This window comes from Pongo abelii, chromosome 17 (assembly GCF_028885655.2).
Source record: "Pongo abelii isolate AG06213 chromosome 17, NHGRI_mPonAbe1-v2.0_pri, whole genome shotgun sequence".
NCBI classification, from domain to species: domain Eukaryota; kingdom Metazoa; phylum Chordata; class Mammalia; order Primates; family Hominidae; genus Pongo; species Pongo abelii.
In genome coordinates, this window is record NC_072002.2 from 61412247 (window position 1) to 61439800 (window position 27554).

General features: G+C 57.9%; 5 protein-coding genes across 9 annotated transcripts in view; 1 reads left to right on the forward strand and 4 right to left on the reverse strand.

Moving 5' to 3' along the window:
- KATNAL2 (katanin catalytic subunit A1 like 2) overlaps positions 1–27554 on the forward strand; it is a 495511-nt gene that overhangs the window by 40422 nt on the left and 427535 nt on the right. The window lies entirely within an intron of this gene.
- Positions 1558–3273, reverse strand: LOC134760334 (elongin-A3). Its single transcript, XM_063717004.1, has 2 exons — positions 1752–3273; positions 1558–1676 (listed from the first exon to the last, which is right to left on the reverse strand). Exons 1-2 carry the CDS (start codon positions 3271–3273, stop codon positions 1558–1560), a joined length of 1641 nt encoding a protein of 546 aa, XP_063573074.1.
- LOC134760335 (elongin-A3) lies at positions 13340–15055 on the reverse strand. Its single transcript, XM_063717005.1, has 2 exons — positions 13534–15055; positions 13340–13458 (listed from the first exon to the last, which is right to left on the reverse strand). The coding sequence occupies exons 1-2, from the start codon at positions 15053–15055 to the stop codon at positions 13340–13342; spliced, it is 1641 nt and encodes a 546-aa protein (XP_063573075.1).
- On the reverse strand, positions 19231–20946 carry LOC134760336 (elongin-A3). Its single transcript, XM_063717006.1, has 2 exons — positions 19425–20946; positions 19231–19349 (listed from the first exon to the last, which is right to left on the reverse strand). Exons 1-2 carry the CDS (start codon positions 20944–20946, stop codon positions 19231–19233), a joined length of 1641 nt encoding a protein of 546 aa, XP_063573076.1.
- On the reverse strand, positions 25122–26837 carry LOC134760337 (elongin-A3). The gene is made up of 2 exons (XM_063717007.1): positions 25316–26837; positions 25122–25240 (listed from the first exon to the last, which is right to left on the reverse strand). The coding sequence occupies exons 1-2, from the start codon at positions 26835–26837 to the stop codon at positions 25122–25124; spliced, it is 1641 nt and encodes a 546-aa protein (XP_063573077.1).

Genomic DNA, 27554 nt, shown 5'->3' on the forward strand with positions numbered 1-27554 from the left:
ACAGGCGCGAGTCACCGTGCCCGGACATGTCTGAGTTTTACGCGGTCGCTGACTGGATTATGTCCCCTTCCCCGGAACGGATGCTTTTCTGTCTTCCTTAAGGGTAGCATCTCTGTGGCACCCCGTTTCTGGCTCCTTCCGTGTTCTTCAGGCTTGAAGGCCTCCTTTGACGTGCACCGGCATCCACTCAGGTGCCTGCTTCCGGGAGCTTCCCAGCCCCCATGCTGCTGACAGCCCAGGGTACAGGACTTTGATCTCTTCTGCTGCCCTTGCTCGGTTTTGCCTTGCGGCTTATGTCTTTGTATTTCTCTCTCTACCCCTCACTGTCGGTAACGCCTAAGAACGAGGTTTACTTAATGGGGGGGGGGGGGGGGGTGTGTGCGCGTGCGTGTTTGTGTGTGTGCGCGCGCGTGTGTGTGTGCGTTTGTGTGTGTGTCTTTGTTTGTGTGTATGTGTGTGTGTCGTATCTGGCACACGGACCTGTGACTACCAGCCCGCGTGAAGCCAACAAATGCCCTGAGTTAGAAGGCAAACGTTCACCAAAGCTTGCAGGAGCTGGTAGGAGGTGAAGTCAAGGTAGTTAACCCGGTCATCTCATGGGAATTAGAAACTCTGGTTGGCAGGTTTAGACTTCCTGATCGAGAACCTAAATAAGCTGATTAAGGTGTCGCCATTCTTTCACAGGGGTTCTGGGTGAAAAGATTGGGAATGACTCTAGTAAAAGTGTTTTGACTTAAGGAACGTACCAGTTGTTAGCATTTATGTATGAAAGCCAAGAGTTCCTTTCTTCAAACAAACAGCAGTTTTCTTTGAGGTGTGCTCTGGTTGTGTCATCCAGGCTGGAGTGCAGTGGAATGAGGAAGGGTCACCGCAACCTCCGCTTGCCCAGCTCAGGCGATCCTGCCACCTCAGCCCTTTAAGGAGCTGGGACCACAGGGGCCGTGCCACCACGCCGGGCTAATTTTGGTATCTTTCGTGGAGACGGGGCTTCTCCGTTTGGCCCAGCCTGGTCCCCACCTCCTGGGCTCAAGCGATCTGCTTTCCTCGGCCTCCCGGAGGAGGATGGCTCACGATTAGAGGATCATGCCCGGCCTTTTATCTAAAAGAAAACAACAACAGTAACAAGACATTTTGCGTAGTCGGAGTTATCAGTGTCAACTGATGGATTGAGAGTTTGTGTCTAAGAAGTCCCTGTGTGCTCCATGATTTCAGAAGAGAGAACAAACGGCAAAAGGGACTCTCACATCTCGTACCTGATTTATGATGGCAACTAGGGCGTTGTTTAAAAAACGGTCGGTGAACCACCAAAGCAGAGTTGATCCGAACGCGTTCATAATATCTTCTGAATTCTGAGGTGTCCTCCAAGCAGGGAGGCAGTGGCCGGGTGTGGGAGGCAAAAATCACAGGGCCAGCGCTTGACACCTGCAGAATTCAGAGGCTCAACTTTGCACCCAGCCAAGGGTCCTGGTGTCCATTGGAAGTTTCGTTCCCCAACCCGCGTTGACTTTGCATTGGTCCTCCTCCCCCCAGATTTTATGTGTCAGGCAAGTCCTGAGTTTATCGTCGGGAGAATCTTCTCTTGTAGTCTCGAACTGCCTTGGCCATCAGCGGGGCCACTTTCTTGGCAGCCTGTTTCCGGGTCTTGGCCGCGGGCGCCGCGTGCTCATTGCTGCTGCTCAGGCAGGGGTTGGCCCGCTTCTCAGGGAGCCCGTGAAGGACGTTGCTGCTGCTGCTGCTGCTGCTGCTGCTGCCGCCGCCGCCGCCGCCGCCGCCGCCGCCGTCCCCGAGGCCGGAGGCAGCCTGGCTGCTTCCTGCGGGCTGGGGGGCTGGCTTGATCTCCCCGTTTCCGGGGTCAGCGGCTCCTGCAGACTTCTCTTCCCTCCTGGAAGCATCATAAGGCGTCTTGGCCACAGAGTTGAAACAGATCATCTTTGTCTGTCGGCCGCTGGGTTTGTTTTCAAGTGCAGATCGGATTTTCGTGGTCACTACTCGCAGCCGCTGCTCTCGGGCGTCGCGAAGCCGCAGGTACAGCTCCCGCCAAGACTCGTGCTCCTGCGGCTTTTCTCCCTTGAAGTCCTGGAGACAATGAATCCTCCATAATTCATCTGTCTCTCGAGCGAGTGCGTGGTTGTCTTTCTCTGTGCGATACAGCTGATCAGGCGTCCACCCTTCCGGAACGGGTTCAAGAACCGAGTAGGCGACCCCTCCCACGTCGCCGAGGGCGTCCGGATTGTTTCTAAGCACCGGGAGGCACTGCTGGCGCAGCGTCAGCACCTGGAGCTGGCAGGCAGGCCTGGAGCCCGAGTACACCTGCAGCCTAGCATTCACTCTGCGTCCAGGGAAAGCGGCTTCCTCCTGGAACGTTGGCGCGGAGAGTGCTTCTGGCTCTGCCTGGGAGGTCATGGCCTCAAAAGCGGACAGCAGATCGTAGTTGGCCTGCATCCAGGCCGCTGAGGGGTCCCAGAGCTCTGCGAAGAGAAGGCTGGGCACCGTTTTCGGCCCGGCGGAATCAGCGCCGGCCGCCTGCAGCCTCTCTGACTGGCTTTCCTGGACAGGAGGCGATTTGTGAGCCGAAGCCCAGCGGGACGATTTGCGCCCCTTGCTGTGGCTCGCCACCGCTTCCCCCTGAGGTTGGCCCTGGCAGCCCGGACCCGGCAGAGGCCCGCCCTGAGCGGCGTGAGCGTGGCCTCTTCCGGGTTGCTTCCCGGGCACAGCGGGCTCAGGGCCCTCGGGCGTCGGGAGGGGAGCGGTGCGCGTTGGAGGGTCCCGACGGGGGCCGGAATCAGCTGGGGCCATTCTGGGGCGCTTTCTCTCGGCTCTGGGCTCGCGACTGGGAGACCTCGGGTGAGGTCTCTGTTGTCCCGGAGGTGTTCTGCGTGCTGTCCGTCCGTGCTGAGGGCTGTGAGATGGGCTCCTGGGGGCCGTCGCGTTTTCTGGGAAGCCCCAGGCCTTTTCCTGGTCCTGGAGAGCCTCCCCGAGGCGCTGTCGGGAAGCGCTGTCCTCAGCGTCCTGTGGGTCAGGCCCGGTGTTTCGGTCCACAAGCACCAGCTTCTTCCACCGGGCCGCTAAGTCTCTGGCAAAGTCGCCCACGTGCTGGTGCTTCCGCAGGCGCTTCACCGTCTTTCTGATTCCAGTCTCCGCCAGGATGTCTGCCGTCATGGGCAGGGCGGAGAGTTTCTGCAAATATTTCTCCAGCTTTTTGGGGTTCGTCTTCGTGGCCAGACGCACCTGCAGCTTCTGCACTGCGCGCAGCGTAGTGGAGCCTGCCGCCATCTCAGCAGAGCTGTGCAGGCGTCGCTGTCCTCGCGTTCGCGGCTCTGTCCTCGGGGCGGCGGGACACGAAGTCTGGGGTGGCCGGTCCTCGCTGCCCGGTCGCCAGGCAGCGACCTCGGGATGTGGAGTCACAGCCTGGAGCGAGCTCGGTCCTCGGAGCAGTGGGCCACTGGTTCCGGGGCGCTGGTCCTCGCGGACCGCAGGCCTCGGGGCGTGGAGTCCCCACAACCTGGAGCGAGCTGGGTCCTCGGAGCAGCGGGCCACTTGGTCTGGAACGCCGGTCCTTGCAGACAGCTGAGCAGGCCCGCTTCTGTCCCTCGGGATGTGGAGCCGCAGCCTGGAGTGACCTCTGCGCTGCGCCGTCCGAGGCGGAATGCAGCTGGGCTGCCAGAGCCCGGCCTTATATAGCCAGCCCCGGGCCCACCCAGGACTCAAGCCCTGACCCCCTTGGGCCTTGGGCAGCCCCGCCCCAATACGAATTCATTCCGTCAGCCCAACGCAGCCAATCGGGACGGTCCACGCCAGGTGGACTGCTGTGCCCGGCAGGTTCATTAGGTTAATTGCAGCCTGGACACACCCCACTGAGTTCTACCGTTGGCCCTCCTTGTTCCCAGCCCCCGCATCTGTGGATTCCCAAAGACACAGACAGAATCCCCTTGGGAGTAAAAGCGAAAATAACAACACCGCAAGACAAAATCGTAGGAAGGAGAACCAACAGAGGAGGACAACTCTTTACCTGGGATTGCCGTCGTGTGAGGGGACTTGGAAACATTCGTAGAAAAGTGGGATTAAGGGAGAAAAATGAAAAAGGTGTATTTTACTTCTCGACCCCGTCTCCATCAACTTCGAGACCCTTCTGGAAGCAGTGTCTCCTCCCCGCCGTCCAGCCCATCCCTAAAGCCCCCCAGGGTCCTGGGAATGTAACTGTTTCCATGCAATCTTTCTTCCGTTGTTAACTGAAGAAAACTGGGTGCCCTTTACAGGTTTTCTAAGACAAGGAAACGAAAAGAAGTCAGCAGGCGCCAAATCAGGACGGTAAGGTGGACGCCTCGTGATTTCCCATGGCAAGTCTTGCCCAGCTGCCCTCGTTGGAAGAAAGGCATGAGCAGGAACGTTGTCGTGGTGGAGAAGAACTCTCTGGTGGGGACCTTCTCCGCTCCAGCTTTGGCTAACTCTCTGAAAAGGCTCTGCCAGTGAGCAGATGTGATCAGGGTTTGGCCCTCCAGAAAGCCAACGAGGAGAATCCCTCTGGCATCCCCCCCCAAACGGTGGCCATGACCTCCGCTCTTGACTGCTCCTCTGTGGCTTCGGCTGGAGCACTGCCACCTCTTGCTAGCCACGGCTTCGTGCTTGGTCTTCAGGATCCTGCCGGGTAGAGCCAGGTTTCATCTCCTGCTGCCAATCTTGGAAGAAATGCTTCAGGATCTTGCTCCCACCGGTTGTTTAAAATCTCCTCGGAAAGGCTTGCTCTGGCCTGCAGCTGATATCGGCGCCACGGTTTGGGCAGCCGAGTTCCACTCTCACCTTTCAGTCCGAATGGGGAAAACACAACCATTTGAAGTATGAGGATTCGGGTGTTAAGCCTTTTCTGAGAATTACCCTCCGTGTTGTGTAGAGAAATAGGTAAATTTGCTGTGTTTCCAGACTTCCGGCTACCTCACGAAGAGGATCCTAGTGCAATACTGGCCATGCTTCCGGAGCTCCCAGAATGAGGATTGTTTTGTAAATAGGTGGGAAGAGAATTGAGCTGTCCTGGGTCAGTGTAGCAATGTTACAGCAGGATCCTTAGGTTGATGCTGAATTCTATTCTGGGGCAGGTTTATGTGTTGTGTGGGGGTTGTTTCCTTTCTGTCTTTTGGAGCGGGTGTGTCGCAGTGGGAGCAGGGATCTGCTGAGGTCTGTCTCGTTCTCCAGTAATGAATGAGTTTAACGGGTGCAGCCGCTGTTTTCAGTAGCACGCCAGTGGGGGCATCGATGAGCTATGAGGAGCTAGAGCTTGCTCGGATTGCTTCCTTGTGTTTGTGTTTTGAGTTGTGTTTGCTTGTTTCGTGCTTGTTCTCCATTTCGGCAGGGGAAACGATTTTCCAGGAAGGAAGGTTGTTGCCAGTGGAAAACAATTTGGTTCCGAGGGACTGGGGTTTCTGGCTGGGAGTGGGGAGGGGCTGCAGGGTGATCGGTGGCCACTCCACCTCCTCCAGAGAGAGCGTGTGGCTTCTCTGCCTTGGGGAGGATATTCTGCTCTCTTGTGAGTTTTGCAGGCCACCTGAGATTCTCTCTTGAATTGCTGTCAAGAAATAGGGACGGGCGTTGTCTCTGGCCCTTGCTGGGGAAGGTTTTCTGAGGTTTTGTTTTTCAATTTTGAGACGGAGTTTGGCTTCTGTTGTCCAGCCTGGAGCGCAGTGGTGGGATCTGGGCTCACCGCAAACCCCGCCTCCCGGGTTCAAGCGATTCTCCTGTCTCAGCCCCCTGAGTAGCTGGGATTACAGGCGCTCGCCAGCAAGCCCAACCGAGTTTCGTCTTTTTAGAAGAGACGGGATTTCCTCAGGTTGGTCAGGCTGGTCTGCAACTCCTGACCTCAGGTGGTCCGCCGGCCTCGACCTCCCAAAGCCACGGGAATACAGGCGCGAGTCACCGTGCCCGGACATGTCTGAGTTTTACGCGGTCGCTGACTGGATTATGTCCCCTTCCCCGGAACGGATGCTTTTCTGTCTTCCTTAAGGGTAGCATCTCTGTGGCACCCCGTTTCTGGCTCCTTCCGTGTTCTTCAGGCTTGAAGGCCTCCTTTGACGTGCACCGGCATCCACTCAGGTGCCTGCTTCCGGGAGCTTCCCAGCCCCCATGCTGCTGACAGCCCAGGGTACAGGACTTTGATCTCTTCTGCTGCCCTTGCTCGGTTTTGCCTTGCGGCTTATGTCTTTGTATTTCTCTCTCTACCCCTCACTGTCGGTAACGCCTAAGAACGAGGTTTACTTAATGGGGGGGGGGTGGGGGTGTGTGTGCGCGTGCGTGTTTGTGTGTGTGCGCGCGCGTGTGTGTGTGCGTTTGTGTGTGTGTCTTTGTTTGTGTGTATGTGTGTGTGTCGTATCTGGCACACGGACCTGTGACTACCAGCCCGCGTGAAGCCAACAAATGCCCTGAGTTAGAAGGCAAACGTTCACCAAAGCTTGCAGGAGCTGGTAGGAGGTGAAGTCAAGGTAGTTAACCCGGTCATCTCATGGGAATTAGAAACTCTGGTTGGCAGGTTTAGACTTCCTGATCGAGAACCTAAATAAGCTGATTAAGGTGTCGCCATTCTTTCACAGGGGTTCTGGGTGAAAAGATTGGGAATGACTCTAGTAAAAGTGTTTTGACTTAAGGAACGTACCAGTTGTTAGCATTTATGTATGAAAGCCAAGAGTTCCTTTCTTCAAACAAACAGCAGTTTTCTTTGAGGTGTGCTCTGGTTGTGTCATCCAGGCTGGAGTGCAGTGGAATGAGGAAGGGTCACCGCAACCTCCGCTTGCCCAGCTCAGGCGATCCTGCCACCTCAGCCCTTTAAGGAGCTGGGACCACAGGGGCCGTGCCACCACGCCGGGCTAATTTTGGTATCTTTTGTGGAGACGGGGCTTCTCCGTTTGGCCCAGCCTGGTCCCCACCTCCTGGGCTCAAGCGATCTGCTTTCCTCGGCCTCCCGGAGGAGGATGGCTCACGATTAGAGGATCATGCCCGGCCTTTTATCTAAAAGAAAACAACAACAGTAACAAGACATTTTGCGTAGTCGGAGTTATCAGTGTCAACTGATGGATTGAGAGTTTGTGTCTAAGAAGTCCCTGTGTGCTCCATGATTTCAGAAGAGAGAACAAACGGCAAAAGGGACTCTCACATCTCGTACCTGATTTATGATGGCAACTAGGGCGTTGTTTAAAAAACGGTCGGTGAACCACCAAAGCAGAGTTGATCCGAACGCGTTCATAATATCTTCTGAATTCTGAGGTGTCCTCCAAGCAGGGAGGCAGTGGCCGGGTGTGGGAGGCAAAAATCACAGGGCCAGCGCTTGACACCTGCAGAATTCAGAGGCTCAACTTTGCACCCAGCCAAGGGTCCTGGTGTCCATTGGAAGTTTCGTTCCCCAACCCGCGTTGACTTTGCATTGGTCCTCCTCCCCCCAGATTTTATGTGTCAGGCAAGTCCTGAGTTTATCGTCGGGAGAATCTTCTCTTGTAGTCTCGAACTGCCTTGGCCATCAGCGGGGCCACTTTCTTGGCAGCCTGTTTCCGGGTCTTGGCCGCGGGCGCCGCGTGCTCATTGCTGCTGCTCAGGCAGGGGTTGGCCCGCTTCTCAGGGAGCCCGTGAAGGACGTTGCTGCTGCTGCTGCTGCTGCTGCTGCTGCCGCCGCCGCCGCCGCCGCCGCCGCCGCCGTCCCCGAGGCCGGAGGCAGCCTGGCTGCTTCCTGCGGGCTGGGGGGCTGGCTTGATCTCCCCGTTTCCGGGGTCAGCGGCTCCTGCAGACTTCTCTTCCCTCCTGGAAGCATCATAAGGCGTCTTGGCCACAGAGTTGAAACAGATCATCTTTGTCTGTCGGCCGCTGGGTTTGTTTTCAAGTGCAGATCGGATTTTCGTGGTCACTACTCGCAGCCGCTGCTCTCGGGCGTCGCGAAGCCGCAGGTACAGCTCCCGCCAAGACTCGTGCTCCTGCGGCTTTTCTCCCTTGAAGTCCTGGAGACAATGAATCCTCCATAATTCATCTGTCTCTCGAGCGAGTGCGTGGTTGTCTTTCTCTGTGCGATACAGCTGATCAGGCGTCCACCCTTCCGGAACGGGTTCAAGAACCGAGTAGGCGACCCCTCCCACGTCGCCGAGGGCGTCCGGATTGTTTCTAAGCACCGGGAGGCACTGCTGGCGCAGCGTCAGCACCTGGAGCTGGCAGGCAGGCCTGGAGCCCGAGTACACCTGCAGCCTAGCATTCACTCTGCGTCCAGGGAAAGCGGCTTCCTCCTGGAACGTTGGCGCGGAGAGTGCTTCTGGCTCTGCCTGGGAGGTCATGGCCTCAAAAGCGGACAGCAGATCGTAGTTGGCCTGCATCCAGGCCGCTGAGGGGTCCCAGAGCTCTGCGAAGAGAAGGCTGGGCACCGTTTTCGGCCCGGCGGAATCAGCGCCGGCCGCCTGCAGCCTCTCTGACTGGCTTTCCTGGACAGGAGGCGATTTGTGAGCCGAAGCCCAGCGGGACGATTTGCGCCCCTTGCTGTGGCTCGCCACCGCTTCCCCCTGAGGTTGGCCCTGGCAGCCCGGACCCGGCAGAGGCCCGCCCTGAGCGGCGTGAGCGTGGCCTCTTCCGGGTTGCTTCCCGGGCACAGCGGGCTCAGGGCCCTCGGGCGTCGGGAGGGGAGCGGTGCGCGTTGGAGGGTCCCGACGGGGGCCGGAATCAGCTGGGGCCATTCTGGGGCGCTTTCTCTCGGCTCTGGGCTCGCGACTGGGAGACCTCGGGTGAGGTCTCTGTTGTCCCGGAGGTGTTCTGCGTGCTGTCCGTCCGTGCTGAGGGCTGTGAGATGGGCTCCTGGGGGCCGTCGCGTTTTCTGGGAAGCCCCAGGCCTTTTCCTGGTCCTGGAGAGCCTCCCCGAGGCGCTGTCGGGAAGCGCTGTCCTCAGCGTCCTGTGGGTCAGGCCCGGTGTTTCGGTCCACAAGCACCAGCTTCTTCCACCGGGCCGCTAAGTCTCTGGCAAAGTCGCCCACGTGCTGGTGCTTCCGCAGGCGCTTCACCGTCTTTCTGATTCCAGTCTCCGCCAGGATGTCTGCCGTCATGGGCAGGGCGGAGAGTTTCTGCAAATATTTCTCCAGCTTTTTGGGGTTCGTCTTCGTGGCCAGACGCACCTGCAGCTTCTGCACTGCGCGCAGCGTAGTGGAGCCTGCCGCCATCTCAGCAGAGCTGTGCAGGCGTCGCTGTCCTCGCGTTCGCGGCTCTGTCCTCGGGGCGGCGGGACACGAAGTCTGGGGTGGCCGGTCCTCGCTGCCCGGTCGCCAGGCAGCGACCTCGGGATGTGGAGTCACAGCCTGGAGCGAGCTCGGTCCTCGGAGCAGTGGGCCACTGGTTCCGGGGCGCTGGTCCTCGCGGACCGCAGGCCTCGGGGCGTGGAGTCCCCACAACCTGGAGCGAGCTGGGTCCTCGGAGCAGCGGGCCACTTGGTCTGGAACGCCGGTCCTTGCAGACAGCTGAGCAGGCCCGCTTCTGTCCCTCGGGATGTGGAGCCGCAGCCTGGAGTGACCTCTGCGCTGCGCCGTCCGAGGCGGAATGCAGCTGGGCTGCCAGAGCCCGGCCTTATATAGCCAGCCCCGGGCCCACCCAGGACTCAAGCCCTGACCCCCTTGGGCCTTGGGCAGCCCCGCCCCAATACGAATTCATTCCGTCAGCCCAACGCAGCCAATCGGGACGGTCCACGCCAGGTGGACTGCTGTGCCCGGCAGGTTCATTAGGTTAATTGCAGCCTGGACACACCCCACTGAGTTCTACCGTTGGCCCTCCTTGTTCCCAGCCCCCGCATCTGTGGATTCCCAAAGACACAGACAGAATCCCCTTGGGAGTAAAAGCGAAAATAACAACACCGCAAGACAAAATCGTAGGAAGGAGAACCAACAGAGGAGGACAACTCTTTACCTGGGATTGCCGTCGTGTGAGGGGACTTGGAAACATTCGTAGAAAAGTGGGATTAAGGGAGAAAAATGAAAAAGGTGTATTTTACTTCTCGACCCCGTCTCCATCAACTTCGAGACCCTTCTGGAAGCAGTGTCTCCTCCCCGCCGTCCAGCCCATCCCTAAAGCCCCCCAGGGTCCTGGGAATGTAACTGTTTCCATGCAATCTTTCTTCCGTTGTTAACTGAAGAAAACTGGGTGCCCTTTACAGGTTTTCTAAGACAAGGAAACGAAAAGAAGTCAGCAGGCGCCAAATCAGGACGGTAAGGTGGACGCCTCGTGATTTCCCATGGCAAGTCTTGCCCAGCTGCCCTCGTTGGAAGAAAGGCATGAGCAGGAACGTTGTCGTGGTGGAGAAGAACTCTCTGGTGGGGACCTTCTCCGCTCCAGCTTTGGCTAACTCTCTGAAAAGGCTCTGCCAGTGAGCAGATGTGATCAGGGTTTGGCCCTCCAGAAAGCCAACGAGGAGAATCCCTCTGGCATCCCCCCCCAAACGGTGGCCATGACCTCCGCTCTTGACTGCTCCTCTGTGGCTTCGGCTGGAGCACTGCCACCTCTTGCTAGCCACGGCTTCGTGCTTGGTCTTCAGGATCCTGCCGGGTAGAGCCAGGTTTCATCTCCTGCTGCCAATCTTGGAAGAAATGCTTCAGGATCTTGCTCCCACCGGTTGTTTAAAATCTCCTCGGAAAGGCTTGCTCTGGCCTGCAGCTGATATCGGCGCCACGGTTTGGGCAGCCGAGTTCCACTCTCACCTTTCAGTCCGAATGGGGAAAACACAACCATTTGAAGTATGAGGATTCGGGTGTTAAGCCTTTTCTGAGAATTACCCTCCGTGTTGTGTAGAGAAATAGGTAAATTTGCTGTGTTTCCAGACTTCCGGCTACCTCACGAAGAGGATCCTAGTGCAATACTGGCCATGCTTCCGGAGCTCCCAGAATGAGGATTGTTTTGTAAATAGGTGGGAAGAGAATTGAGCTGTCCTGGGTCAGTGTAGCAATGTTACAGCAGGATCCTTAGGTTGATGCTGAATTCTATTCTGGGGCAGGTTTATGTGTTGTGTGGGGGTTGTTTCCTTTCTGTCTTTTGGAGCGGGTGTGTCGCAGTGGGAGCAGGGATCTGCTGAGGTCTGTCTCGTTCTCCAGTAATGAATGAGTTTAACGGGTGCAGCCGCTGTTTTCAGTAGCACGCCAGTGGGGGCATCGATGAGCTATGAGGAGCTAGAGCTTGCTCGGATTGCTTCCTTGTGTTTGTGTTTTGAGTTGTGTTTGCTTGTTTCGTGCTTGTTCTCCATTTCGGCAGGGGAAACGATTTTCCAGGAAGGAAGGTTGTTGCCAGTGGAAAACAATTTGGTTCCGAGGGACTGGGGTTTCTGGCTGGGAGTGGGGAGGGGCTGCAGGGTGATCGGTGGCCACTCCACCTCCTCCAGAGAGAGCGTGTGGCTTCTCTGCCTTGGGGAGGATATTCTGCTCTCTTGTGAGTTTTGCAGGCCACCTGAGATTCTCTCTTGAATTGCTGTCAAGAAATAGGGACGGGCGTTGTCTCTGGCCCTTGCTGGGGAAGGTTTTCTGAGGTTTTGTTTTTCAATTTTGAGACGGAGTTTGGCTTCTGTTGTCCAGCCTGGAGCGCAGTGGTGGGATCTGGGCTCACCGCAAACCCCGCCTCCCGGGTTCAAGCGATTCTCCTGTCTCAGCCCCCTGAGTAGCTGGGATTACAGGCGCTCGCCAGCAAGCCCAACCGAGTTTCGTCTTTTTAGAAGAGACGGGATTTCCTCAGGTTGGTCAGGCTGGTCTGCAACTCCTGACCTCAGGTGGTCCGCCGGCCTCGACCTCCCAAAGCCACGGGAATACAGGCGCGAGTCACCGTGCCCGGACATGTCTGAGTTTTACGCGGTCGCTGACTGGATTATGTCCCCTTCCCCGGAACGGATGCTTTTCTGTCTTCCTTAAGGGTGGCATCTCTGTGGCACCCCGTTTCTGGCTCCTTCCGTGTTCTTCAGGCTTGAAGGCCTCCTTTGACGTGCACCGGCATCCACTCAGGTGCCTGCTTCCAGGAGCTTCCCAGCCCCCATGCTGCTGACAGCCCAGGGTACAGGACTTTGATCTCTTCTGCTGCCCTTGCTCGGTTTTGCCTTGCGGCTTATGTCTTTGTATTTCTCTCTCTACCCCTCACTGTCGGTAACGCCTAAGAACGAGGTTTACTTAATGGGGGGGGGGGGGGTGTGTGTGTGCGCGTGCGTGTTTGTGTGTGTGCGCGCGCGTGTGTGTGTGCGTTTGTGTGTGTGTCTTTGTTTGTGTGTATGTGTGTGTGTCGTATCTGGCACACGGACCTGTGACTACCAGCCCGCGTGAAGCCAACAAATGCCCTGAGTTAGAAGGCAAACGTTCACCAAAGCTTGCAGGAGCTGGTAGGAGGTGAAGTCAAGGTAGTTAACCCGGTCATCTCATGGGAATTAGAAACTCTGGTTGGCAGGTTTAGACTTCCTGATCGAGAACCTAAATAAGCTGATTAAGGTGTCGCCATTCTTTCACAGGGGTTCTGGGTGAAAAGATTGGGAATGACTCTAGTAAAAGTGTTTTGACTTAAGGAACGTACCAGTTGTTAGCATTTATGTATGAAAGCCAAGAGTTCCTTTCTTCAAACAAACAGCAGTTTTCTTTGAGGTGTGCTCTGGTTGTGTCATCCAGGCTGGAGTGCAGTGGAATGAGGAAGGGTCACCGCAACCTCCGCTTGCCCAGCTCAGGCGATCCTGCCACCTCAGCCCTTTAAGGAGCTGGGACCACAGGGGCCATGCCACCACGCCGGGCTAATTTTGGTATCTTTTGTGGAGACGGGGCTTCTCCGTTTGGCCCAGCCTGGTCCCCACCTCCTGGGCTCAAGCGATCTGCTTTCCTCGGCCTCCCGGAGGAGGATGGCTCACGATTAGAGGATCATGCCCGGCCTTTTATCTAAAAGAAAACAACAACAGTAACAAGACATTTTGCGTAGTCGGAGTTATCAGTGTCAACTGATGGATTGAGAGTTTGTGTCTAAGAAGTCCCTGTGTGCTCCATGATTTCAGAAGAGAGAACAAACGGCAAAAGGGACTCTCACATCTCGTACCTGATTTATGATGGCAACTAGGGCGTTGTTTAAAAAACGGTCGGTGAACCACCAAAGCAGAGTTGATCCGAACGCGTTCATAATATCTTCTGAATTCTGAGGTGTCCTCCAAGCAGGGAGGCAGTGGCCGGGTGTGGGAGGCAAAAATCACAGGGCCAGCGCTTGACACCTGCAGAATTCAGAGGCTCAACTTTGCACCCAGCCAAGGGTCCTGGTGTCCATTGGAAGTTTCGTTCCCCAACCCGCGTTGACTTTGCATTGGTCCTCCTCCCCCCAGATTTTATGTGTCAGGCAAGTCCTGAGTTTATCGTCGGGAGAATCTTCTCTTGTAGTCTCGAACTGCCTTGGCCATCAGCGGGGCCACTTTCTTGGCAGCCTGTTTCCGGGTCTTGGCCGCGGGCGCCGCGTGCTCATTGCTGCTGCTCAGGCAGGGGTTGGCCCGCTTCTCAGGGAGCCCGTGAAGGACGTTGCTGCTGCTGCTGCTGCTGCTGCTGCTGCCGCCGCCGCCGCCGCCGCCGCCGCCGCCGTCCCCGAGGCCGGAGGCAGCCTGGCTGCTTCCTGCGGGCTGGGGGGCTGGCTTGATCTCCCCGTTTCCGGGGTCAGCGGCTCCTGCAGACTTCTCTTCCCTCCTGGAAGCATCATAAGGCGTCTTGGCCACAGAGTTGAAACAGATCATCTTTGTCTGTCGGCCGCTGGGTTTGTTTTCAAGTGCAGATCGGATTTTCGTGGTCACTACTCGCAGCCGCTGCTCTCGGGCGTCGCGAAGCCGCAGGTACAGCTCCCGCCAAGACTCGTGCTCCTGCGGCTTTTCTCCCTTGAAGTCCTGGAGACAATGAATCCTCCATAATTCATCTGTCTCTCGAGCGAGTGCGTGGTTGTCTTTCTCTGTGCGATACAGCTGATCAGGCGTCCACCCTTCCGGAACGGGTTCAAGAACCGAGTAGGCGACCCCTCCCACGTCGCCGAGGGCGTCCGGATTGTTTCTAAGCACCGGGAGGCACTGCTGGCGCAGCGTCAGCACCTGGAGCTGGCAGGCAGGCCTGGAGCCCGAGTACACCTGCAGCCTAGCATTCACTCTGCGTCCAGGGAAAGCGGCTTCCTCCTGGAACGTTGGCGCGGAGAGTGCTTCTGGCTCTGCCTGGGAGGTCATGGCCTCAAAAGCGGACAGCAGATCGTAGTTGGCCTGCATCCAGGCCGCTGAGGGGTCCCAGAGCTCTGCGAAGAGAAGGCTGGGCACCGTTTTCGGCCCGGCGGAATCAGCGCCGGCCGCCTGCAGCCTCTCTGACTGGCTTTCCTGGACAGGAGGCGATTTGTGAGCCGAAGCCCAGCGGGACGATTTGCGCCCCTTGCTGTGGCTCGCCACCGCTTCCCCCTGAGGTTGGCCCTGGCAGCCCGGACCCGGCAGAGGCCCGCCCTGAGCGGCGTGAGCGTGGCCTCTTCCGGGTTGCTTCCCGGGCACAGCGGGCTCAGGGCCCTCGGGCGTCGGGAGGGGAGCGGTGCGCGTTGGAGGGTCCCGACGGGGGCCGGAATCAGCTGGGGCCATTCTGGGGCGCTTTCTCTCGGCTCTGGGCTCGCGACTGGGAGACCTCGGGTGAGGTCTCTGTTGTCCCGGAGGTGTTCTGCGTGCTGTCCGTCCGTGCTGAGGGCTGTGAGATGGGCTCCTGGGGGCCGTCGCGTTTTCTGGGAAGCCCCAGGCCTTTTCCTGGTCCTGGAGAGCCTCCCCGAGGCGCTGTCGGGAAGCGCTGTCCTCAGCGTCCTGTGGGTCAGGCCCGGTGTTTCGGTCCACAAGCACCAGCTTCTTCCACCGGGCCGCTAAGTCTCTGGCAAAGTCGCCCACGTGCTGGTGCTTCCGCAGGCGCTTCACCGTCTTTCTGATTCCAGTCTCCGCCAGGATGTCTGCCGTCATGGGCAGGGCGGAGAGTTTCTGCAAATATTTCTCCAGCTTTTTGGGGTTCGTCTTCGTGGCCAGACGCACCTGCAGCTTCTGCACTGCGCGCAGCGTAGTGGAGCCTGCCGCCATCTCAGCAGAGCTGTGCAGGCGTCGCTGTCCTCGCGTTCGCGGCTCTGTCCTCGGGGCGGCGGGACACGAAGTCTGGGGTGGCCGGTCCTCGCTGCCCGGTCGCCAGGCAGCGACCTCGGGATGTGGAGTCACAGCCTGGAGCGAGCTCGGTCCTCGGAGCAGTGGGCCACTGGTTCCGGGGCGCTGGTCCTCGCGGACCGCAGGCCTCGGGGCGTGGAGTCCCCACAACCTGGAGCGAGCTGGGTCCTCGGAGCAGCGGGCCACTTGGTCTGGAACGCCGGTCCTTGCAGACAGCTGAGCAGGCCCGCTTCTGTCCCTCGGGATGTGGAGCCGCAGCCTGGAGTGACCTCTGCGCTGCGCCGTCCGAGGCGGAATGCAGCTGGGCTGCCAGAGCCCGGCCTTATATAGCCAGCCCCGGGCCCACCCAGGACTCAAGCCCTGACCCCCTTGGGCCTTGGGCAGCCCCGCCCCAATACGAATTCATTCCGTCAGCCCAACGCAGCCAATCGGGACGGTCCACGCCAGGTGGACTGCTGTGCCCGGCAGGTTCATTAGGTTAATTGCAGCCTGGACACACCCCACTGAGTTCTACCGTTGGCCCTCCTTGTTCCCAGCCCCCGCATCTGTGGATTCCCAAAGACACAGACAGAATCCCCTTGGGAGTAAAAGCGAAAATAACAACACCGCAAGACAAAATCGTAGGAAGGAGAACCAACAGAGGAGGACAACTCTTTACCTGGGATTGCCGTCGTGTGAGGGGACTTGGAAACATTCGTAGAAAAGTGGGATTAAGGGAGAAAAATGAAAAAGGTGTATTTTACTTCTCGACCCCGTCTCCATCAACTTCGAGACCCTTCTGGAAGCAGTGTCTCCTCCCCGCCGTCCAGCCCATCCCTAAAGCCCCCCAGGGTCCTGGGAATGTAACTGTTTCCATGCAATCTTTCTTCCGTTGTTAACTGAAGAAAACTGGGTGCCCTTTACAGGTTTTCTAAGACAAGGAAACGAAAAGAAGTCAGCAGGCGCCAAATCAGGACGGTAAGGTGGACGCCTCGTGATTTCCCATGGCAAGTCTTGCCCAGCTGCCCTCGTTGGAAGAAAGGCATGAGCAGGAACGTTGTCGTGGTGGAGAAGAACTCTCTGGTGGGGACCTTCTCCGCTCCAGCTTTGGCTAACTCTCTGAAAAGGCTCTGCCAGTGAGCAGATGTGATCAGGGTTTGGCCCTCCAGAAAGCCAACGAGGAGAATCCCTCTGGCATCCCCCCCCAAACGGTGGCCATGACCTCCGCTCTTGACTGCTCCTCTGTGGCTTCGGCTGGAGCACTGCCACCTCTTGCTAGCCACGGCTTCGTGCTTGGTCTTCAGGATCCTGCCGGGTAGAGCCAGGTTTCATCTCCTGCTGCCAATCTTGGAAGAAATGCTTCAGGATCTTGCTCCCACCGGTTGTTTAAAATCTCCTCGGAAAGGCTTGCTCTGGCCTGCAGCTGATATCGGCGCCACGGTTTGGGCAGCCGAGTTCCACTCTCACGTTTCAGTCCGAATGGGGAAAACACAACCATTTGAAGTATGAGGATTCGGGTGTTAAGCCTTTTCTGAGAATTACCCTCCGTGTTGTGTAGAGAAATAGGTAAATTTGCTGTGTTTCCAGACTTCCGGCTACCTCACGAAGAGGATCCTAGTGCAATACTGGCCATGCTTCCGGAGCTCCCAGAATGAGGATTGTTTTGTAAATAGGTGGGAAGAGAATTGAGCTGTCCTGGGTCAGTGTAGCAATGTTACAGCAGGATCCTTAGGTTGATGCTGAATTCTATTCTGGGGCAGGTTTATGTGTTGTGTGGGGGTTGTTTCCTTTCTGTCTTTTGGAGCGGGTGTGTCGCAGTGGGAGCAGGGATCTGCTGAGGTCTGTCTCGTTCTCCAGTAATGAATGAGTTTAACGGGTGCAGCCGCTGTTTTCAGTAGCACGCCAGTGGGGGCATCGATGAGCTATGAGGAGCTAGAGCTTGCTCGGATTGCTTCCTTGTGTTTGTGTTTTGAGTTGTGTTTGCTTGTTTCGTGCTTGTTCTCCATTTCGGCAGGGGAAACGATTTTCCAGGAAGGAAGGTTGTTGCCAGTGGAAAACAATTTGGTTCCGAGGGACTGGGGTTTCTGGCTGGGAGTGGGGAGGGGCTGCAGGGTGATCGGTGGCCACTCCACCTCCTCCAGAGAGAGCGTGTGGCTTCTCTGCCTTGGGGAGGATATTCTGCTCTCTTGTGAGTTTTGCAGGCCACCTGAGATTCTCTCTTGAATTGCTGTCAAGAAATAGGGACGGGCGTTGTCTCTGGCCCTTGCTGGGGAAGGTTTTCTGAGGTTTTGTTTTTCAATTTTGAGACGGAGTTTGGCTTCTGTTGTCCAGCCTGGAGCGCAGTGGTGGGATCTGGGCTCACCGCAAACCCCGCCTCCCGGGTTCAAGCGATTCTCCTGTCTCAGCCCCCTGAGTAGCTGGGATTACAGGCGCTCGCCAGCAAGCCCAACCGAGTTTCGTCTTTTTAGAAGAGACGGGATTTCCTCAGGTTGGTCAGGCTGGTCTGCAACTCCTGACCTCAGGTGGTCCGCCGGCCTCGACCTCCCAAAGCCACGGGAATACAGGCGCGAGTCACCGTGCCCGGACATGTCTGAGTTTTACGCGGTCGCTGACTGGATTATGTCCCCTTCCCCGGAACGGATGCTTTTCTGTCTTCCTTAAGGGTAGCATCTCTGTGGCACCCCGTTTCTGGCTCCTTCCGTGTTCTTCAGGCTTGAAGGCCTCCTTTGACGTGCACCGGCATCCACTCAGGTGCCTGCTTCCGGGAGCTTCCCAGCCCCCATGCTGCTGACAGCCCAGGGTACAGGACTTTGATCTCTTCTGCTGCCCTTGCTCGGTTTTGCCTTGCGGCTTATGTCTTTGTATTTCTCTCTCTACCCCTCACTGTCGGTAACGCCTAAGAACGAGGTTTACTTAATGGGGGGGGGGTGGGGGTGTGTGTGCGCGTGCGTGTTTGTGTGTGTGCGCGCGCGTGTGTGTGTGCGTTTGTGTGTGTGTCTTTGTTTGTGTGTATGTGTGTGTGTCGTATCTGGCACACGGACCTGTGACTACCAGCCCGCGTGAAGCCAACAAATGCCCTGAGTTAGAAGGCAAACGTTCACCAAAGCTTGCAGGAGCTGGTAGGAGGTGAAGTCAAGGTAGTTAACCCGGTCATCTCATGGGAATTAGAAACTCTGGTTGGCAGGTTTAGACTTCCTGATCGAGAACCTAAATAAGCTGATTAAGGTGTCGCCATTCTTTCACAGGGGTTCTGGGTGAAAAGATTGGGAATGACTCTAGTAAAAGTGTTTTGACTTAAGGAACGTACCAGTTGTTAGCATTTATGTATGAAAGCCAAGAGTTCCTTTCTTCAAACAAACAGCAGTTTTCTTTGAGGTGTGCTCTGGTTGTGTCATCCAGGCTGGAGTGCAGTGGAATGAGGAAGGGTCACCGCAACCTCCGCTTGCCCAGCTCAGGCGATCCTGCCACCTCAGCCCTTTAAGGAGCTGGGACCACAGGGGCCGTGCCACCACGCCGGGCTAATTTTGGTATCTTTTGTGGAGACGGGGCTTCTCCGTTTGGCCCAGCCTGGTCCCCACCTCCTGGGCTCAAGCGATCTGCTTTCCTCGGCCTCCCGGAGGAGGATGGCTCACGATTAGAGGATCATGCCCGGCCTTTTATCTAAAAGAAAACAACAACAGTAACAAGACATTTTGCGTAGTCGGAGTTATCAGTGTCAACTGATGGATTGAGAGTTTGTGTCTAAGAAGTCCCTGTGTGCTCCATGATTTCAGAAGAGAGAACAAACGGCAAAAGGGACTCTCACATCTCGTACCTGATTTATGATGGCAACTAGGGCGTTGTTTAAAAAACGGTCGGTGAACCACCAAAGCAGAGTTGATCCGAACGCGTTCATAATATCTTCTGAATTCTGAGGTGTCCTCCAAGCAGGGAGGCAGTGGCCGGGTGTGGGAGGCAAAAATCACAGGGCCAGCGCTTGACACCTGCAGAATTCAGAGGCTCAACTTTGCACCCAGCCAAGGGTCCTGGTGTCCATTGGAAGTTTCGTTCCCCAACCCGCGTTGACTTTGCATTGGTCCTCCTCCCCCCAGATTTTATGTGTCAGGCAAGTCCTGAGTTTATCGTCGGGAGAATCTTCTCTTGTAGTCTCGAACTGCCTTGGCCATCAGCGGGGCCACTTTCTTGGCAGCCTGTTTCCGGGTCTTGGCCGCGGGCGCCGCGTGCTCATTGCTGCTGCTCAGGCAGGGGTTGGCCCGCTTCTCAGGGAGCCCGTGAAGGACGTTGCTGCTGCTGCTGCTGCTGCTGCTGCTGCCGCCGCCGCCGCCGCCGCCGCCGCCGCCGTCCCCGAGGCCGGAGGCAGCCTGGCTGCTTCCTGCGGGCTGGGGGGCTGGCTTGATCTCCCCGTTTCCGGGGTCAGCGGCTCCTGCAGACTTCTCTTCCCTCCTGGAAGCATCATAAGGCGTCTTGGCCACAGAGTTGAAACAGATCATCTTTGTCTGTCGGCCGCTGGGTTTGTTTTCAAGTGCAGATCGGATTTTCGTGGTCACTACTCGCAGCCGCTGCTCTCGGGCGTCGCGAAGCCGCAGGTACAGCTCCCGCCAAGACTCGTGCTCCTGCGGCTTTTCTCCCTTGAAGTCCTGGAGACAATGAATCCTCCATAATTCATCTGTCTCTCGAGCGAGTGCGTGGTTGTCTTTCTCTGTGCGATACAGCTGATCAGGCGTCCACCCTTCCGGAACGGGTTCAAGAACCGAGTAGGCGACCCCTCCCACGTCGCCGAGGGCGTCCGGATTGTTTCTAAGCACCGGGAGGCACTGCTGGCGCAGCGTCAGCACCTGGAGCTGGCAGGCAGGCCTGGAGCCCGAGTACACCTGCAGCCTAGCATTCACTCTGCGTCCAGGGAAAGCGGCTTCCTCCTGGAACGTTGGCGCGGAGAGTGCTTCTGGCTCTGCCTGGGAGGTCATGGCCTCAAAAGCGGACAGCAGATCGTAGTTGGCCTGCATCCAGGCCGCTGAGGGGTCCCAGAGCTCTGCGAAGAGAAGGCTGGGCACCGTTTTCGGCCCGGCGGAATCAGCGCCGGCCGCCTGCAGCCTCTCTGACTGGCTTTCCTGGACAGGAGGCGATTTGTGAGCCGAAGCCCAGCGGGACGATTTGCGCCCCTTGCTGTGGCTCGCCACCGCTTCCCCCTGAGGTTGGCCCTGGCAGCCCGGACCCGGCAGAGGCCCGCCCTGAGCGGCGTGAGCGTGGCCTCTTCCGGGTTGCTTCCCGGGCACAGCGGGCTCAGGGCCCTCGGGCGTCGGGAGGGGAGCGGTGCGCGTTGGAGGGTCCCGACGGGGGCCGGAATCAGCTGGGGCCATTCTGGGGCGCTTTCTCTCGGCTCTGGGCTCGCGACTGGGAGACCTCGGGTGAGGTCTCTGTTGTCCCGGAGGTGTTCTGCGTGCTGTCCGTCCGTGCTGAGGGCTGTGAGATGGGCTCCTGGGGGCCGTCGCGTTTTCTGGGAAGCCCCAGGCCTTTTCCTGGTCCTGGAGAGCCTCCCCGAGGCGCTGTCGGGAAGCGCTGTCCTCAGCGTCCTGTGGGTCAGGCCCGGTGTTTCGGTCCACAAGCACCAGCTTCTTCCACCGGGCCGCTAAGTCTCTGGCAAAGTCGCCCACGTGCTGGTGCTTCCGCAGGCGCTTCACCGTCTTTCTGATTCCAGTCTCCGCCAGGATGTCTGCCGTCATGGGCAGGGCGGAGAGTTTCTGCAAATATTTCTCCAGCTTTTTGGGGTTCGTCTTCGTGGCCAGACGCACCTGCAGCTTCTGCACTGCGCGCAGCGTAGTGGAGCCTGCCGCCATCTCAGCAGAGCTGTGCAGGCGTTGCTGTCCTCGCGTTCGCGGCTCTGTCCTCGGGGCGGCGGGACACGAAGTCTGGGGTGGCCGGTCCTCGCTGCCCGGTCGCCAGGCAGCGACCTCGGGATGTGGAGTCACAGCCTGGAGCGAGCTCGGTCCTCGGAGCAGTGGGCCACTGGTTCCGGGGCGCTGGTCCTCGCGGACCGCAGGCCTCGGGGCGTGGAGTCCCCACAACCTGGAGCGAGCTGGGTCCTCGGAGCAGCGGGCCACTTGGTCTGGAACGCCGGTCCTTGCAGACAGCTGAGCAGGCCCGCTTCTGTCCCTCGGGATGTGGAGCCGCAGCCTGGAGTGACCTCTGCGCTGCGCCGTCCGAGGCGGAATGCAGCTGGGCTGCCAGAGCCCGGCCTTATATAGCCAGCCCCGGGCCCACCCAGGACTCAAGCCCTGACCCCCTTGGGCCTTGGGCAGCCCCGCCCCAATACGAATTCATTCCGTCAGCCCAACGCAGCCAATCGGGACGGTCCACGCCAGGTGGACTGCTGTGCCCGGCAGGTTCATTAGGTTAATTGCAGCCTGGACACACCCCACTGAGTTCTACCGTTGGCCCTCCTTGTTCCCAGCCCCCGCATCTGTGGATTCCCAAAGACACAGACAGAATCCCCTTGGGAGTAAAAGCGAAAATAACAACACCGCAAGACAAAATCGTAGGAAGGAGAACCAACAGAGGAGGACAACTCTTTACCTGGGATTGCCGTCGTGTGAGGGGACTTGGAAACATTCGTAGAAAAGTGGGATTAAGGGAGAAAAATGAAAAAGGTGTATTTTACTTCTCGACCCCGTCTCCATCAACTTCGAGACCCTTCTGGAAGCAGTGTCTCCTCCCCGCCGTCCAGCCCATCCCTAAAGCCCCCCAGGGTCCTGGGAATGTAACTGTTTCCATGCAATCTTTCTTCCGTTGTTAACTGAAGAAAACTGGGTGCCCTTTACAGGTTTTCTAAGACAAGGAAACGAAAAGAAGTCAGCAGGCGCCAAATCAGGACGGTAAGGTGGACGCCTCGTGATTTCCCATGGCAAGTCTTGCCCAGCTGCCCTCGTTGGAAGAAAGGCATGAGCAGGAACGTTGTCGTGGTGGAGAAGAACTCTCTGGTGGGGACCTTCTCCGCTCCAGCTTTGGCTAACTCTCTGAAAAGGCTCTGCCAGTGAGCAGATGTGATCAGGGTTTGGCCCTCCAGAAAGCCAACGAGGAGAATCCCTCTGGCATCCCCCCCCAAACGGTGGCCATGACCTCCGCTCTTGACTGCTCCTCTGTGGCTTCGGCTGGAGCACTGCCACCTCTTGCTAGCCACGGCTTCGTGCTTGGTCTTCAGGATCCTGCCGGGTAGAGCCAGGTTTCATCTCCTGCTGCCAATCTTGGAAGAAATGCTTCAGGATCTTGCTCCCACCGGTTGTTTAAAATCTCCTCGGAAAGGCTTGCTCTGGCCTGCAGCTGATATCGGCGCCACGGTTTGGGCAGCCGAGTTCCACTCTCACCTTTCAGTCCGAATGGGGAAAACACAACCATTTGAAGTATGAGGATTCGGGTGTTAAGCCTTTTCTGAGAATTACCCTCCGTGTTGTGTAGAGAAATAGGTAAATTTGCTGTGTTTCCAGACTTCCGGCTACCTCACGAAGAGGATCCTAGTGCAATACTGGCCATGCTTCCGGAGCTCCCAGAATGAGGATTGTTTTGTAAATAGGTGGGAAGAGAATTGAGCTGTCCTGGGTCAGTGTAGCAATGTTACAGCAGGATCCTTAGGTTGATGCTGAATTCTATTCTGGGGCAGGTTTATGTGTTGTGTGGGGGTTGTTTCCTTTCTGTCTTTTGGAGCGGGTGTGTCGCAGTGGGAGCAGGGATCTGCTGAGGTCTGTCTCGTTCTCCAGTAATGAATGAGTTTAACGGGTGCAGCCGCTGTTTTCAGTAGCACGCCAGTGGGGGCATCGATGAGCTATGAGGAGCTAGAGCTTGCTCGGATTGCTTCCTTGTGTTTGTGTTTTGAGTTGTGTTTGCTTGTTTCGTGCTTGTTCTCCATTTCGGCAGGGGAAACGATTTTCCAGGAAGGAAGGTTGTTGCCAGTGGAAAACAATTTGGTTCCGAGGGACTGGGGTTTCTGGCTGGGAGTGGGGAGGGGCTGCAGGGTGATCGGTGGCCACTCCACCTCCTCCAGAGAGAGCGTGTGGCTTCTCTGCCTTGGGGAGGATATTCTGCTCTCTTGTGAGTTTTGCAGGCCACCTGAGATTCTCTCTTGAATTGCTGTCAAGAAATAGGGACGGGCGTTGTCTCTGGCCCTTGCTGGGGAAGGTTTTCTGAGGTTTTGTTTTTCAATTTTGAGACGGAGTTTGGCTTCTGTTGTCCAGCCTGGAGCGCAGTGGTGGGATCTGGGCTCACCGCAAACCCCGCCTCCCGGGTTCAAGCGATTCTCCTGTCTCAGCCCCCTGAGTAGCTGGGATTACAGGCGCTCGCCAGCAAGCCCAACCGAGTTTCGTCTTTTTAGAAGAGACGGGATTTCCTCAGGTTGGTCAGGCTGGTCTGCAACTCCTGACCTCAGGTGGTCCGCCGGCCTCGACCTCCCAAAGCCACGGGAATACAGGCGCGAGTCACCGTGCCCGGACATGTCTGAGTTTTACGCGGTCGCTGACTGGATTATGTCCCCTTCCCCGGAACGGATGCTTTTCTGTCTTCCTTAAGGGTGGCATCTCTGTGGCACCCCGTTTCTGGCTCCTTCCGTGTTCTTCAGGCTTGAAGGCCTCCTTTGACGTGCACCGGCATCCACTCAGGTGCCTGCTTCCAGGAGCTTCCCAGCCCCCATGCTGCTGACAGCCCAGGGTACAGGACTTTGATCTCTTCTGCTGCCCTTGCTCGGTTTTGCCTTGCGGCTTATGTCTTTGTATTTCTCTCTCTACCCCTCACTGTCGGTAACGCCTAAGAACGAGGTTTACTTAATGGGGGGGGGGGGGGTGTGTGTGTGCGCGTGCGTGTTTGTGTGTGTGCGCGCGCGTGTGTGTGTGCGTTTGTGTGTGTGTCTTTGTTTGTGTGTATGTGTGTGTGTCGTATCTGGCACACGGACCTGTGACTACCAGCCCGCGTGAAGCCAACAAATGCCCTGAGTTAGAAGGCAAACGTTCACCAAAGCTTGCAGGAGCTGGTAGGAGGTGAAGTCAAGGTAGTTAACCCGGTCATCTCATGGGAATTAGAAACTCTGGTTGGCAGGTTTAGACTTCCTGATCGAGAACCTAAATAAGCTGATTAAGGTGTCGCCATTCTTTCACAGGGGTTCTGGGTGAAAAGATTGGGAATGACTCTAGTAAAAGTGTTTTGACTTAAGGAACGTACCAGTTGTTAGCATTTATGTATGAAAGCCAAGAGTTCCTTTCTTCAAACAAACAGCAGTTTTCTTTGAGGTGTGCTCTGGTTGTGTCATCCAGGCTGGAGTGCAGTGGAATGAGGAAGGGTCACCGCAACCTCCGCTTGCCCAGCTCAGGCGATCCTGCCACCTCAGCCCTTTAAGGAGCTGGGACCACAGGGGCCATGCCACCACGCCGGGCTAATTTTGGTATCTTTTGTGGAGACGGGGCTTCTCCGTTTGGCCCAGCCTGGTCCCCACCTCCTGGGCTCAAGCGATCTGCTTTCCTCGGCCTCCCGGAGGAGGATGGCTCACGATTAGAGGATCATGCCCGGCCTTTTATCTAAAAGAAAACAACAACAGTAACAAGACATTTTGCGTAGTCGGAGTTATCAGTGTCAACTGATGGATTGAGAGTTTGTGTCTAAGAAGTCCCTGTGTGCTCCATGATTTCAGAAGAGAGAACAAACGGCAAAAGGGACTCTCACATCTCGTACCTGATTTATGATGGCAACTAGGGCGTTGTTTAAAAAACGGTCGGTGAACCACCAAAGCAGAGTTGATCCGAACGCGTTCATAATATCTTCTGAATTCTGAGGTGTCCTCCAAGCAGGGAGGCAGTGGCCGGGTGTGGGAGGCAAAAATCACAGGGCCAGCGCTTGACACCTGCAGAATTCAGAGGCTCAACTTTGCACCCAGCCAAGGGTCCTGGTGTCCATTGGAAGTTTCGTTCCCCAACCCGCGTTGACTTTGCATTGGTCCTCCTCCCCCCAGATTTTATGTGTCAGGCAAGTCCTGAGTTTATCGTCGGGAGAATCTTCTCTTGTAGTCTCGAACTGCCTTGGCCATCAGCGGGGCCACTTTCTTGGCAGCCTGTTTCCGGGTCTTGGCCGCGGGCGCCGCGTGCTCATTGCTGCTGCTCAGGCAGGGGTTGGCCCGCTTCTCAGGGAGCCCGTGAAGGACGTTGCTGCTGCTGCTGCTGCTGCTGCTGCTGCCGCCGCCGCCGCCGCCGCCGCCGCCGCCGTCCCCGAGGCCGGAGGCAGCCTGGCTGCTTCCTGCGGGCTGGGGGGCTGGCTTGATCTCCCCGTTTCCGGGGTCAGCGGCTCCTGCAGACTTCTCTTCCCTCCTGGAAGCATCATAAGGCGTCTTGGCCACAGAGTTGAAACAGATCATCTTTGTCTGTCGGCCGCTGGGTTTGTTTTCAAGTGCAGATCGGATTTTCGTGGTCACTACTCGCAGCCGCTGCTCTCGGGCGTCGCGAAGCCGCAGGTACAGCTCCCGCCAAGACTCGTGCTCCTGCGGCTTTTCTCCCTTGAAGTCCTGGAGACAATGAATCCTCCATAATTCATCTGTCTCTCGAGCGAGTGCGTGGTTGTCTTTCTCTGTGCGATACAGCTGATCAGGCGTCCACCCTTCCGGAACGGGTTCAAGAACCGAGTAGGCGACCCCTCCCACGTCGCCGAGGGCGTCCGGATTGTTTCTAAGCACCGGGAGGCACTGCTGGCGCAGCGTCAGCACCTGGAGCTGGCAGGCAGGCCTGGAGCCCGAGTACACCTGCAGCCTAGCATTCACTCTGCGTCCAGGGAAAGCGGCTTCCTCCTGGAACGTTGGCGCGGAGAGTGCTTCTGGCTCTGCCTGGGAGGTCATGGCCTCAAAAGCGGACAGCAGATCGTAGTTGGCCTGCATCCAGGCCGCTGAGGGGTCCCAGAGCTCTGCGAAGAGAAGGCTGGGCACCGTTTTCGGCCCGGCGGAATCAGCGCCGGCCGCCTGCAGCCTCTCTGACTGGCTTTCCTGGACAGGAGGCGATTTGTGAGCCGAAGCCCAGCGGGACGATTTGCGCCCCTTGCTGTGGCTCGCCACCGCTTCCCCCTGAGGTTGGCCCTGGCAGCCCGGACCCGGCAGAGGCCCGCCCTGAGCGGCGTGAGCGTGGCCTCTTCCGGGTTGCTTCCCGGGCACAGCGGGCTCAGGGCCCTCGGGCGTCGGGAGGGGAGCGGTGCGCGTTGGAGGGTCCCGACGGGGGCCGGAATCAGCTGGGGCCATTCTGGGGCGCTTTCTCTCGGCTCTGGGCTCGCGACTGGGAGACCTCGGGTGAGGTCTCTGTTGTCCCGGAGGTGTTCTGCGTGCTGTCCGTCCGTGCTGAGGGCTGTGAGATGGGCTCCTGGGGGCCGTCGCGTTTTCTGGGAAGCCCCAGGCCTTTTCCTGGTCCTGGAGAGCCTCCCCGAGGCGCTGTCGGGAAGCGCTGTCCTCAGCGTCCTGTGGGTCAGGCCCGGTGTTTCGGTCCACAAGCACCAGCTTCTTCCACCGGGCCGCTAAGTCTCTGGCAAAGTCGCCCACGTGCTGGTGCTTCCGCAGGCGCTTCACCGTCTTTCTGATTCCAGTCTCCGCCAGGATGTCTGCCGTCATGGGCAGGGCGGAGAGTTTCTGCAAATATTTCTCCAGCTTTTTGGGGTTCGTCTTCGTGGCCAGACGCACCTGCAGCTTCTGCACTGCGCGCAGCGTAGTGGAGCCTGCCGCCATCTCAGCAGAGCTGTGCAGGCGTCGCTGTCCTCGCGTTCGCGGCTCTGTCCTCGGGGCGGCGGGACACGAAGTCTGGGGTGGCCGGTCCTCGCTGCCCGGTCGCCAGGCAGCGACCTCGGGATGTGGAGTCACAGCCTGGAGCGAGCTCGGTCCTCGGAGCAGTGGGCCACTGGTTCCGGGGCGCTGGTCCTCGCGGACCGCAGGCCTCGGGGCGTGGAGTCCCCACAACCTGGAGCGAGCTGGGTCCTCGGAGCAGCGGGCCACTTGGTCTGGAACGCCGGTCCTTGCAGACAGCTGAGCAGGCCCGCTTCTGTCCCTCGGGATGTGGAGCCGCAGCCTGGAGTGACCTCTGCGCTGCGCCGTCCGAGGCGGAATGCAGCTGGGCTGCCAGAGCCCGGCCTTATATAGCCAGCCCCGGGCCCACCCAGGACTCAAGCCCTGACCCCCTTGGGCCTTGGGCAGCCCCGCCCCAATACGAATTCATTCCGTCAGCCCAACGCAGCCAATCGGGACGGTCCACGCCAGGTGGACTGCTGTGCCCGGCAGGTTCATTAGGTTAATTGCAGCCTGGACACACCCCACTGAGTTCTACCGTTGGCCCTCCTTGTTCCCAGCCCCCGCATCTGTGGATTCCCAAAGACACAGACAGAATCCCCTTGGGAGTAAAAGCGAAAATAACAACACCGCAAGACAAAATCGTAGGAAGGAGAACCAACA